General features: G+C 39.0%; 1 protein-coding gene across 5 annotated transcripts in view; it reads left to right on the forward strand.

Annotated features, from left to right (window-relative positions):
* Window positions 1–12,986, forward strand: part of celsr1a (cadherin EGF LAG seven-pass G-type receptor 1a) — a 110,187-nt gene that overhangs the window by 43,196 nt on the left and 54,005 nt on the right. For all 5 annotated transcript variants that reach the window (XM_020601361.1, XM_020601360.1, XM_020601363.1 and 2 more), the window contains exons 2-6: window positions 619–974; window positions 1,116–1,404; window positions 5,233–5,455; window positions 7,786–7,901; window positions 9,831–9,919. In XM_020601361.1, the coding sequence (XP_020457017.1) occupies window positions 619–974; window positions 1,116–1,404; window positions 5,233–5,455; window positions 7,786–7,901; window positions 9,831–9,919 (1,073 nt within the window). The remainder of the gene's footprint in view (window positions 1–618; window positions 975–1,115; window positions 1,405–5,232; window positions 5,456–7,785; window positions 7,902–9,830; window positions 9,920–12,986) is intronic.

The raw sequence follows: 12,986 nt of genomic DNA on the forward strand, positions 1-12,986 counted from the left end.
CAGCAGGATTAACCCTCCCCACCCCCCGGTGAATTTCATCTGGCCTCACCACCTGTTGTCAGCTGTATCTCATCCAGTCCATGCTCTTTGCCTATAGCCTTTTGTTTCCCTCCATAGGCACCAGTTGTGCCAGAAGTAAGTGTGAGACCAGACCCAGTCTTCCCCAGGGACAGAAATCTTATACTGACCCAGTTACTCCAAGCCAGGGCTTTAATCAGACAACACCTACACCAAATGGCAACTGTTCATTCTAGCTTCAAATGTGTTAAACAGTCAAGCAGTTAAGCTGTGGAGTAGAGAGTGCAGACATGGCTGAAGACATGGGACTGGCTGGGTTTACCAAATGTGATACGTTTAGACCATGCGTTCATTCTTCAGCCACGTTCACACTTGATACATCCATTATATGGGTGCAGCTGTAACATCTATCCCAGATGCAATTAAACACCATTTTAGAGTTTAGTGACTCTTTCCTGTTCTGTCGGATTTGGGAAGGTTTAACTGACTTTGCCAAACTCATCAGTTCATTCTCATTTCCAAATCATTTGTCATTTGATAACTTGTTTACTTAACTTAAACCTATATAAAAGTCAAATATCTGCTCTGTCTTTTGTCCAGATGGTATCCATCATGTGGTGGCCCTCTGCACGCTGCGTGTCACCATCATCACTGATGACATGTTGACCAACAGCATCACTGTGCGTCTGGAGAACATGTCCCAGGAGCGCTTCCTCTCTCCCCTGCTTGGCCTTTTCCTTGATGGCATGGCAGCTGTGCTCTCCACCAAACGGGAAGCAGTGTTTGTGTTCAACATCCAAAATGACACTGATGTGCAAGGCTCCATCCTCAACGTAACCTTTTCTGCACTGCAGCCTGGAGGGTCCCCAGGTAAAGGGACATTCTTTCCCTCTGAGGAGCTACAGGAGCAGATCTACCTCAACAGAACTCTGCTCAGGCTGATATCTTCTCAGGAGGTAACACACATTTAACATACACACACACACACACAAAAAGCTAGCATTTCAAGGGTTTCAAATCAAAACAACAGAAGGTTATGTAGGAGAAATCTCAAAAATTATTATTAATATGACTGAAATTTTTTTTCTTCCCTCCAGGTGTTGCCATTTGATGACAACATCTGCCTGCGCGAGCCCTGTGAGAACTACATGAAGTGTGTATCGGTGCTGAAGTTTGACAGCTCCCCTCCTTTCATCGCCTCTGACACGGTTCTGTTCCGGCCCATCCATCCCATCAATGGGCTGCGCTGCCGCTGTCCAGTTGGTTTCACCGGGGACTACTGTGAGACTGAGATTGACCTGTGCTACTCAGGACCATGCAAGAACAATGGCAGGTGTCGCAGCCGAGAGGGAGGATACACCTGCGAGTGCTTGGAGGACTTCACAGGTGAGTTGGCTATCTGGAAAAAACATGATAAAATAACACTTTAATTGTTGAACAAATATTAATACTTATTTTTCTTTGAAAGCAACAAAAGAAAGTCAAAATAGATTATCGTAATATCCTTTTTGTTTGATTGTTATGACAGACATTTCTTTATAGTTAATTGCATGCAGATCCTGGATATAGCTCTATTTCACACATCACTGGCAGATTTTGTGTAGCAATTGCAAAAATCTTTTGACTAAAGACCTACATTTTCAAAATAATCCTCATTAAAACCTACATATTTTGTTGGAAGCAACTGTCTGGACCTTATGACACAGTTATTCTTTTGGTATTCAGTGTTTTTGTAGCTCATGTCTTATGGGAGGTATGTGGGAAAATCAAAATATTACTCCATTTGTGTTGAATTCTTAGAACAAAATCTAACTTAGTCTTTTTTGCCTTAACTAAACTATATTGAGATTAATACAAATCACACATATTTGACAATAGTCTGTGTGTATTAAAGGAACCACATAAGATATTTTTCTCAAAGAAAACTACATCAATTATAAGTATGAGGAAGGTCTCCTATTGTGCCTGACAATGGCTTTATTGACTCGTACAAAACTGCCAAACCGCACTGACAAAATGTAAAAGCTTTTACCGCCTATTGTTTTAGCTTGAGGTCGACCCCAGAGCAGGAAAGGAAAACACGCTTTGTCATAGTGTAGGTATAGCCACACAGGCACATACACGTGCAGTAGTTGATTTATTGCTGCACAGAGATAAAGAGGAAGAGATGGCAATGAATTCTGACTCAACTGGTTGAACCAGATCTGTCTTACGTAACCCACCAACCAAAACCACATGAGCTTTAATAATTGTTTTACCTTAAAACTAAGAATAATCATACTACAGTTAAATATAACTATAACAAAAATGTATAACTTTTTAAAAAAACTGTTTTTAATGTGAAATGTTTTGCTTGAATTGGCATTGACAACTTTAGATGATTATCACTGGACTGTGCAGTAGTTTTCAGTTCTACAGATCCTGTTGCTTTTTAAGGGCTGCAGACGTAATGTTTGGCTTCACTGTCATTGCAATAATCAGCATTGGTTCTAGCTGAAGCAAGATGAAGCAGGCTGCTACTTTTAGTGAGAAACGTTCTGATAAACGGACATACGCTACCTGCTCAGCACATATCAGACAGACAAAGTTAGCAATTAACAAGTGTACAAAAGGAAGCATTTAGGTGCTAAAGAGCCAAATATTTCCTTCAGGAGTTGGTGGATGTCAGAAGATAGCTAAAAAGGTGATTAAATATTGTAATTACATTTGTTGAGTAGCCAGAAACACAAGATAAAATGAATGCTATTGTTTCTTAGTGTCATCTGGATGTGTAAATAGGTAAGTTGTTTATTTACAGTACATAACAACTTTATGTCCCTAAATGGCCAAAAACATACTTGAATGCTGGTTTAAAGTTATCCCTGTGTTTTTTTAAAGTTAACCTGTGTTTTTTTTTTTTATCTCAAGCTCTATTACCATGTGGATAAAGATGCACATGTATGTTTATCAGCATGCAGGTTTCGCTATTCCCTTTGATTCACATGTGGTGGTAATGGGCCAAGACATATAGCGACACCCTACTAAAAGGTAGAGACTGCTAGCTAACAAATATGAATCAATGCAGTTTTGAAAATATTCAAAGAACTGACATTTCAAATATTCTAAGAGGAAATGCATTTTTGTGGGAGAGAAACACTGGATGTAAGACTAACTTTTACATTAAAACTCAACAGTACCGTTATATTAAAACCTGGCTTTTTCATTGACTTAGGAAAAAAGAACAAAGCTGTGAGTTATGGTAATTACAGTGTGTGCAGTATTCACATGGTAGCTGAGCCATGGGATAACTTGGAAGCTTTTATCATTCCCATTGAAATCACTTTCCAAAATATTTCCTGATGTCATTGATCTTCCTCCCATAACTTTTCCTTTGTACATCTGATACCTGACTGTCTACCTTTGCTCCCTTGTTCCTCTATAAATGAGCATAAAGAGCCCCTGACAGCCTTCATCCCTCCTCTCCCTCTGTCTGTCTCACCACCTTACCTCTCCTCTCTTTCTCTTCACCCATGCTATCTGATCTCATTACCTGATTATACCTGCCTTTGTAATTCACTGGCCCACTCTTGCCTTCTTCCCCTACTCCCCCATGTACATCTTCTACACTCACCCATCCTATTTCCCTTACCCACATCTCGGTGCCCCCCCTTCAAGGTCACAGTCCAACTCCAGATAGTTTATGCTCATCAGGGGTCATTATGGCACTGACGACAGCAGGGGCCCACTCTGTCCTCCTTGGGTTTCCGTTATTACAGGGAAACTGATCCTTATAATTCTCCCTAGGAAAAAAGGGATTATACTGGGGAGAGAGGGGCTATTAGCTGGTTCCAGGTTGTGGTGTTGGAGGTTTGTGTGTGTCCTGGGTGGAGAGATCTTGTCTGGACAGCAGGTTTATACACAACCCTACATGGGACACAGAGGCACCCATCACAAGTAATATTACAGTCAGAAAGAAGTCTGCTGGTGTGTTAGTGGAGGAATTTCAATGAGCCAAGTCAGGAAACTGGGCCCAAGTCACTGATTTTAGACAAAGCTAGAGCCACATGGTCATTTAGGAGGAATTTCCCATGACAAGACTCACTGCTGTAGAGAAACTAAATAGGATGATATCATTTAATAAAATTTATATCATCATGCAGCTACTAAGTTGGATAGTGAAGGACAAACTTATGGCAACAAACAAGCCAACTTGAAAATAGCTTATTTATAATGAGCTAATTCAAAGTGTCCTGGTAAGTTTCAACTGGATACGATCAGTCCCAAATCCCAGTGCTTAATTTTGGTGAGTTTCTAGCCAAACTATTAAATCTAAACCATTGTAAATCTTTCAGCAGTCATATTCACTTCCAGTCAAACATCTGGACACACCTCCCTGATTAAATTGGATGGGAAAGTGTGTTCAGTCCTTTGACTGGTAGTCTAAAACAGATAAAGCTTCTGTACTGACAGCTTTAGTTAATGAGACTGCAGCAGCAGTGGCCCAGGCATGCATTTTAATGCACTGATGAAAGATCACACAGAGCTCTTTTGGTGTCTTTATCCAGTTTTTATTGTAAACATCAAGTTCACGTTAAAGTTTCAGCTTGATTTCAGCTATAGATTGGACCTAACTGAGGAGTTTTCATCCTTGCTTCAGCTTATCCAGTTTTCCTTTCTTTCTGTCTTTTGCTCACTCTCAGTTAGCTTTTAATCTTGTCACTCCCTTTGCCTGCTCCTTACTCCTCTTTGTCTCCATCCTTTCTCCAAATATGGTAACATCACTTTGTGGGTACTTTGTGGTTTCCCAGAAAAGCCATGTAAACTAGGCTTTGTCATTGCTGCTAATGCTTGGATAGAGATAGGCCTTTCTCGAACTGATATTTTAAAAGGGGCCTTAACAACATAATGCTAACACCATGTTTTTTTCTGCAGACTTAGTTGTAAGTGTGCTTGACTGATCATCAAAGACATCTTGTTAAAACAACTGGATTCCATTTGGCTGTGTTTCAGTCAACTGTGGCCAGCATGCCTCACAGAAAAGATGAAATGATGTAGAGTGTACATACAGGGTATGAAGATGTTATTTATTCCAACCAGGTCAGCAGTAAAGGTGTCAACACCAGTAATAAAAAAATAAATGAACTGAAGGACAAGTAAAGGACATTACATACTGTGTAACAGATACATTATGGTACAGAAATTGTGTTAAACTGAAGTCCTGTCTTTTTCTTTTAGGCGAACACTGTGAGCTGAATGCATCATCAGATCAGTGTGTACCTGGTGTGTGTAAAAACGGTGGTAAGTGTGTGAACCGACTGGCAGGTGGTTTCATGTGCCAGTGTCCACCAGGGGAGTACGAGAAGCCCTACTGTGAGATGACCACCCGCAGCTTCCCTGGACAGTCGTTCATCACCTTCAGAGGCCTGCGGCAAAGGTTCCACTTTACTGTCTCCTTCATGTAAGTACTTTCTTGCCTGCCTCCTTTGTTTCCTAATTGCCACAAACTGCCATACACCCTCTTTTAAATAACTAGGTTTGGGTGAAATTCAGTTCAAGGCAATTAACTGACTGTGCCTGTCAAGCTTTCCATTTTCACATGGCACATATTCAGTTTACAGTAATAAAAATGGCAGATTTACCATCAGATGTTGCTTATTAAAGGTAGCTAATTAAGCTGATGTCATCTCCAGTGTTGAAAATGCTGTATTTTTAATAACTGACATTTTAATGTTGCTAGCTAGCTGACTTGTTTTAAAAGAAGAATCTTGTTAAGGACTTTTTAAATATTTAAGGCTACATATTGTGTTAAAAGACAGTGGCCAAGTTTTACTGCTGTATGTAATAATCAGAATCATGTTTATTGGCCAAGTATATTTAAACACACAAGGAATTTGTCTCCAGTACAGAAGCTGTCAAAGTGCTTGTAAGTCAATAACCAAATAGAAAAATAGAAAAAAATAGCAAGTAGAAAAAAAATGGAGGGCTCCCCAGTAATGACCTCATCTTATTGCAATGCTTGTGATTTGGGGCAGATATATTACCTGTACACTCCCTGTCTTTATTACTCATTCACTGGTTTAAATCCCCTTGTCACCCTCTCACCCCTGTTTATCTTTTATTATTTCCCCTTCTTCCTTGCTTTAATTATTAGTATTATTATTGTTTTTGTTTTGTTTTGTCTTGTTTTGCTTTGTTATGTAGATTGCATAAAGTTGAACACAACCACACTTCACACTCTCACACACACAAACCAAAGTAAAACCCTCTGTCTCTTTTGTAATGCCCTGTATCTATTGTCTTGTCTTCTATGTTTTGTCTTGTTTTGTTAATGTGCTGCTTTGGTGTTGTAATTTAAAAAAAGAAAGAAAGAAAATAGGAAAACATGTCCATTTAAAATAGGAAAGAGAACAAGAGAAAAAAGAGAAACAAACAATTTATAAATATATATACACATATACACATTGCCAGAAGAGCTTTCAGACAGTAATAAGTAATAAGCTATAGTTAGCCAGATGTGCCAACCACTGCATCTTATATAACAGCTGATAAACACTATTTAAATTACATACCTTTACTTTTAGAACTCATAGATAAGAACTTATACAAAGTAACTGCCAACAGACTGAGCTAATGGATTTCCTCAAATGTAGAACATTTTAGAATCACAAAATTTAATCTGTTAATGTGACTTTTTTCTTTACACCCACCTGCTATTACTGCATTATGCAACACTTTTTTGCAGCACAGCAGCACAACATGTCAGTGATACTTGTAGCAGTGTGTCTAGTAAACTGTAATTTAGGGAGTGTGAGGAGCTGTTCAATTAAACACACGGGGCGTGCTGAGGCATGTGCACACTTTTCCATTGTGTCTCAGGTCCCTCCTTTTAATACGCACATGTATATACACATACAGGAGCAAAGAAAACACACACTCCACCTGAATGTGCTTGTGTTCTCACACTGTCAGATAAACTGAAACTGCTGAAGGTAAATAACTCTGGTACAGCAAGTTTTTGACATGCACACAGTAAATATTATGTCGCAAAAAATCTCTATTGCATTAGTTGAGATGAGTATAATAACGTGAGTTCATCAACAGTATGATGGTGAGAAAGGTTTGCAGTGCGGTGAAAACAGGAAAGGCTGCCTGATGAGTTTCCCTTATCAGTGTTTTACTACAGCCATCCTGACATCCTGCCTTGCAGGCTTCACTGGCATCTGTCAGCTGACTCCTTTGCCCTCACCTTACACTCCCAACACACAAACAGCTACATGTGTGAACTTTGTACCCTCAGAGACACACACAAGAGAAGGTACTGAGCTAATTTCTCCCTCTCTGCTACACTTGCACATCATTTAAAGCAAGGGAACTGTTTCCTTGCTGATTTTACACATCCTGCCTTTCCTTTTCAAGTGACTGTTTCTCTAGAACCCCTCAGTCCTTTAATTATAAAGTTATCTGCAAGGCTCTCAACCGTTCAGTCTTGGTCTGTTTGACTTGGATAGGTGCTTAGAAATGTGACTGGAACTATGAACTCGAGCAGACAGTACTCAACCTTTTCTGTAACACAAATCTGAATGTTCAGTGTGTTAAAGCTCACTTTGGAGTTCTAAGTTGGATAAATGGATCCTCCATACAGCAGAAAGCAAAACACACGTAAACTACTTTTGACTTGTATGCAACCAAATTTAAACAGATACCACATACAGTATCTCCATTTTTAGTTGTTCCTCTACTACCTAAAAGAATCTGAAAGATCATAAAAAATATTTTTTGTTTCTGCAGGTTTGCTACGAGAGAGCGGAATGCTCTCCTTCTCTACAATGGCAGGTTCAATGAAAAACATGACTTCATTGCCCTGGAGATCATTGACGAACAAATTCAGCTCACCTTCTCTGGAGGTTAGGTTTCAAATTGTGTGTGTGTGTGTGTAACAGTCTGTGTGTGGTGGTGAAAGTAATTATTACATTGCTACATTGTAAATAGTGTAGCACAAGTGTACACACACTATATCTAAATTACTTTCACAAAGAGATGAATAAATAATTCTTTGTGTGTCTGTATGTAAAGGTGAGAGGGGTGGATGTGCTTTACTATTTTGAAAGCTTCTGCTTCTTCCGACTGATGATGGCACAGACTTTTAACTGATAAAAAAAACACCTCCACAGTACACACACGCAGTATCAGTATAACACTTGAAGCTTTTTAAAAAAATTGCATACATGCACAAATATGCACATACACATGCAAACACACACACTTACAGTTCAAGTGCAATCAAACACACACCCACTATCATTGTTCAAACTGTTACTCGTTGGCTTGAAGATCAAACACATCTTAGTTGGATTGGTGACTGTTGTTTTCAGAGTTGGTCTACTTTCCCATGCTACCATACAGGGAGGACTCCAGTTTAATATTATTATGTTGGGTGAAGCCTGTTTGGGAGTCAAGCCAATTTTGTGTGCCCTGGTTCAAAAATTGAAATGCGACTAAATGCTGGGTGCATGAATCATCAAATTAAATGCTTTGAATAGTGACTGGTGGTTAATGAGAGGAGTGAGGGGAAAGTCTTTGATTGTAGTTTTTTGCAGTGTATCTCTTTCAATGCTTCCCTATCTTTGTACAGTATACAGTAGTAATTACAAGGTCAAAGTAGAACATCATTTACTAACACATGCTTTCCCCTCTTTGTAATCTGTTCCTCACATTCATAGCCAGAAAACAGACATGATTTATTAATTCTTTCCATACTTTCACATACAAAGACTTGCACACACCGCTTGTCTGTGTTGCTGTAAGGTGTACTGGTTTACTGATTTCCTGTGCAGTGGATTCCTGCCCAGGCTGCTTCTGCCCTTGACAAACAGAGTAAACCCCCTCAGTAAATCTGGTGCCACTGTACTTTACAGCACTGCTGATACTGCAGACTAATACTGGCTTTGCTAACAATTGTTGATTTATGATCTCTGCGTGTGTGTGTTTTAGGACAATAACTTGTGCAATATCTTGAGTGAAGTACACATTTCTGGGAGCATTCCCTCTCTTACTCACTGACATTAAAGCAACACTAGTTAACTTTGAAGCATGACAAGCACAGTCTTTGTCTTATACATGAAAAGTTGAATTCATAATGAATTGACCCTTGGTCTGGTATGACCAGTAGCATAAAACACACCCTTGGTCTGGTATGACCAGTAGCATGTAGTGGTGAATATTTCCTAGCAAACATTAGCTGACATTAGCTAATGTTAACAAACTTTAGATGGACATTGAGTTTGTTTTCTGAATTCGTGACTTTCCTGTGCCTCCAGTTTGTTAATAAAGCATTTCACAGTTAAACAAAGGTTTTATTTCAAAGTTGAAACTAAATAATTAATTAGTTTGTCAGCCTGCCTCATGATTCAGTGTATTTGCTGTTTCCTGCTTGTTGCCCCATACCACTCACTCTCAGTTTACATGCTGTCCCTTTAAATTAATCATGTGGGTGTTAAACTGAAACTGTGCAGCAGATATAAACAGCAGCTGTGTTTAATCATTTAGATGAAATTATATTCACTTTTTTGTGAGCAATTCTTATTTCAGTTACATTAAAGCAACACATTTTAACTTTTGAAAGACAAAAGAACAGAGGTTCCTCATAAATGAAAGTTGATTTCATAAGAAATAAAACACTGTCTTGCTCAGTTCAGCACATTGATGCTATCTTTTTTTCCCACATTCAATTCCCCTTCTCTACCCTTTGTCCTTCCTCTACTCACTGCTTTTTCTCTTCTTCTTTTCACCCACCACTTTCTTTCATTGTGCAATGTCCTTTCCTTGTCATCTAGGTGAGAAGAAGACCACAGTGTCTCCCTACATCCCTGGTGGAGTCAGCAATGGCCAGTGGCACTCTATCCAGCTTCATTACTACAACAAGGTAAGGAACCAAATAATCGATCTGACTGCTGCTGTTCTCGCTTCAGTAAAATGTTTGAATTTTTCTTTTCAGCATAAGGGAAGGGAAGTATAACATGGGATGCAGACCCAAGAGTTTGCCTTAGCGTGTTTGTAATAATAAAACAAAAAAGTCAAGTTGAATTTAGCAAATTTTCCAAAAAGCACAGAACCCATCTTGATCATTGAGCATACTGTAGTAGGGGATCGATACTTTCGGGAGTTGCACTATAGGACTGAACTGCATCAAATGTGGCTTTTGTTTGAAGCTATCAAGGCAGACCTTGACCTTAACAGTGCAGCTTTGACTAGTGATGTAAACACTGACATGGGTTCACCCCTGTGCTTCAGCCCCTCATACTGAATTATAGTATAACTGTTCTGAAAGAAGCACAGAGGCCTGGCTTTAGCTTCAAGGGTCAAAAGTTCATCTGCTGTATTTTCCCACTAGACAGCTTAAGCAGATGTGTGTATCTGCATCAAGTGTAGACTCTTCATATGCAGCCTATGCATACTTACATAATGGTAAAATCTCAGTTTAGTCTTAATCACTGTCAATAGGATTAATTCTTTTTACAGGAATACAGTCATTTTCCAAGTTGTTCCCACGATGGTCTTCTTGCCTTTTTACCAAGTCCAGTCTCAGAAAAGAGACAGCGATTATTTCACAGCCGAGCTCATGTATCCACTTTAGTTGTAATATCATATTTAAAGGGCTTATATTGCTGTCAATTGCTGGTGTTATTTTCCAACAAACTTCCAGAGCCTGCGGGTATTGTTCTCATAACATTAAACCAGACAGGAAATAAGATAACACTGACCTTCTGAAGAAGAAGCTTTATTTTATTGTAACACGTACAACAAAATTTTGTTTGGAGCTGAGGGCCCCAGGCCACTGCATGCATACGCGCTGCCATCACAGTCAACTTGGGGGTTCGGTGTATTGCCCAAGGACACTTTGACATGTGGACTGCAGGCACCAAGATTCAAACCTTCAACCTTCCGGTTGGGAGACAACTGCTCTACCCACCGCACCACTGTTGCCCCCAAACATGTACATCTAATTTTGTGTCTGGTTATTAATTATATGATTCCTTTGAACTAACTGTTATAGGTTTTTCTTTATTTGTAGCAATAAAATTAGCAATATTATGCATGAACACTATATGGCGTTGCTAATTGGACAAAGGTAAATAATCATAATTTTGTATTTGATTTCTACAAGTTTACCTAGCCTTACAAGCATGTGAGCCATTCAAAGCTAAAATGTAAATTTTTATGCATGTGCTTGCTATGCTGATGCAAAAAGCATCAGTCCCTCTTTTTCCAATCTTGTCTTTCTGACTCTTGCTTCATGTATCTGAAGCTGAATGCTGTAGCATCACCAACTAGAGATGACTTCTAGCATCGTGTTTCAGCAATAGCACCCTTGTTTTGCAACTTGTTAAACAGAATACCACTCTTCTTGACCTACAATGCATACCGTCTCACATTTCATGTGTTGTTTGCCTATTTCTTGTGTCTGCGAGCAATAAGGCCTGTAGCATACATGGTAGCCTTGACAGGGACGGATTCATCAAGGGTGATGAGTCAGGCTACCATTTTGTGCCATGTTAGTTGCAGGGTCACATCTTAATTTTTTGTTTGAGATATGTATATTAAGGCTCTATGTCTGCTGGTTAACCAGGACTGTGTTTATAATGCTAAAGACAATTTTTAGCCTTGTAGATCATTGTTAGCATTGCTACAAATCCTCTGTTATTTGCAGGATACAATTTGCTGGTACTGAAGACTTCATTAATTTGTTTGTTGATTGGATTGTTTAGTGTTTGTAGGAATGTCTCCATGGAAATGAGATTAGTTTCCATGCCAGAACAGATTTCCTGCTTTGTTTTCGGTGTCTGCAGTTAACTTTGCTGCTGTGACATGCAAATACAAGTAGTACATGCACGAACACACAGATGTATCTTGGCATTAACATGTCATTGGGGGTGCATTGTCAGTTTTAATTCAGACCAGTGATTTGCAAAGTCGGTGACACATTCCATTAAGTTAGCCCAAGGCTGAGTGTAGCACTGATACAGGGTCAGTTCTCCTTCATGTGCTGAATGATCAGAGAACAGATTGATTGATGGTAATTTAACCCTGCATTTGTTTCTGGAGGGATTAGTGGAAATGTCTATGGCAGACAACAGTAATGTTCTCTCACAACAGATTTGACATGTGAATATATGAATGTGAATGCCCAGAGATCAGAGGCCAGTTCTTCTCTTGTGATGTAATCCAGATTCATGTCATGCAAACATGCATACTCACACACATACATAAAGCAGTGCTCCCTCTCTGTCCATGTGTTATCTATCAGGAGCTTTGCAGGATTTTAGCTATCTTACAGGTATTTTGGCCAAGATGGCTGCTAATGATTCGTGTATTTATACGTTTCTAAAGTGGAAAAAGAGTTGCACCACACAGAAGTAGAGATTAGTTGTTACTTATCATTTACATCTAGTAACTGCTATACATACAGTATGTAACTGAACTAACCAAACTAACAATAGTTTGCTAGCATTATGACCTGTTTAGATTGATGAGTTAAAAGATTGATGTGGAACACTGAGCTGACACTCGATCAATATGCTGGCTAATAATAACGTAAACTACACTAAACAACACACATTATGTCAGTTATTTAGCCTGTTTCAAACTTAGTCATGTTTTAACCTGAATGTTTACTAAGTGAAGCTATATATCTAAATTTTTTGTTGTTGATACTTTACACCCACTAACTGCCACATGTAACTGTTTTGTAGCTAACTGGGTAAAAAAAAAAAAAAGAGTTTGCTAACCCCTGTGAAGATGGAAAAGTTAAAGAGACACTGTGGAATATAGCTCATATATCTGACCTTAAATCAAAATGCTGTTACATAAAGAACTGGGAAGATTTTATGTAAAAATATACCTTAAAATACAAAGCATTATACCAGTAAAGTTAGGTTAGCACAATCAGATCATTCCCGCTCATTCTAAATTGCTTGAATAGTGACTCTGAA

The sequence above is a fragment of the Monopterus albus genome, unplaced genomic scaffold (genome assembly GCF_001952655.1).
Source record: "Monopterus albus unplaced genomic scaffold, M_albus_1.0 scaffold51.1, whole genome shotgun sequence".
Lineage (NCBI taxonomy): Eukaryota > Metazoa > Chordata > Actinopteri > Synbranchiformes > Synbranchidae > Monopterus > Monopterus albus.